At 37.3% G+C, this 1,004-nt stretch overlaps 1 protein-coding gene across 1 annotated transcript in view; it reads left to right on the plus strand.

Moving 5' to 3' along the window:
* ST8SIA4 (ST8 alpha-N-acetyl-neuraminide alpha-2,8-sialyltransferase 4) overlaps positions 1-894 on the plus strand; it is a 141,912-nt gene extending 141,018 nt beyond the window's left edge. Inside the window, exon 5 of the mRNA XM_012655182.1 lies at positions 7-894. Within this exon, the coding sequence (XP_012510636.1) occupies positions 7-289 (283 nt within the window). The 3' untranslated portion in view covers positions 290-894. The remainder of the gene's footprint in view (positions 1-6) is intronic.
* Positions 895-1,004: the final 110 nt, after the last annotated feature.

A 1,004-nucleotide genomic window follows, 5' to 3' on the forward strand; every position in this document is an offset into this window, starting at 1 on the left:
CCTCAGTTACTGGCTGACAAACAAAGTTCCCATCAAAAGACCCAGCACAGGTCTCCTTATGTATACACTTGCCACAAGATTCTGTGATGAAATTCACCTGTATGGATTCTGGCCGTTCCCTAAGGATTTGAATGGAAAAGCTGTCAAATATCATTACTATGATGACTTAAAATATAGGTACTTTTCCAATGCAAGTCCTCACAGGATGCCATTAGAATTCAAAACATTAAATGTGCTACATAATAGAGGAGCTCTAAAACTGACAACAGGAAAATGTGTAAAGCAATAAAGCACATTTTAAAACATACAAACTGAATATGCACTTCTTTTCTGAAGATGCTTCTGAAGATTGGAAAATAGGATCCAAAACATGGCTGGGTTTCGACATCCACCAATTAACTGAAAGGTGATAAAGGACGTTCATGACAAATCCACTACCAGCTGATGAAATACCTGCAAAGTGCTCTAAAAATTAAATATTTTGACTTCAAGGGTCCTAGTAAGTGCCACTTCCACTAAGAATACAGTTTGAATGTATAATCAGTAGTGTTTACAAGATCCAACAATGCGCTCATCATTGGTTAGCAAAGCAAATCTGTTCATCACTGTCGGGCTGCCACTGCAAAGCCAAGCACATTAGAAGAGGAACCCCAGGAACACAACTCAGCCCTCGGGAAGTTACACCATCCTCATCAGCAGGAATCAAGATGGAAACAGTTTGAGCAGTGAAATTTATAAGATTAAGCAACTCGAGTAAATGCCTTCAGTCAGGACTCTGAGTCTGATCATGAATTCTGTGTTTTTGTTTATGTTTTTGTTTGTCTTCTGGAATCTCTTTGGTTTGGGTATTGGGGTGCTTAGAAATGCTTTCTGAGATACATAGGAATGAGAAAAATAAACTTCGAGTAATCGTTTCTGAAGTTCTTATATTTTTAAAAAGCAATCACACAAAGACTTTTTTTTTAAAGTTTTATTTTGCACAACTCTAAACCTCCAGATTATTT

This window comes from Propithecus coquereli, unplaced genomic scaffold, assembly GCF_000956105.1.
Source record: "Propithecus coquereli isolate 6110/MARCELLA unplaced genomic scaffold, Pcoq_1.0 Scaffold464, whole genome shotgun sequence".
Taxonomy (NCBI): domain Eukaryota; kingdom Metazoa; phylum Chordata; class Mammalia; order Primates; family Indriidae; genus Propithecus; species Propithecus coquereli.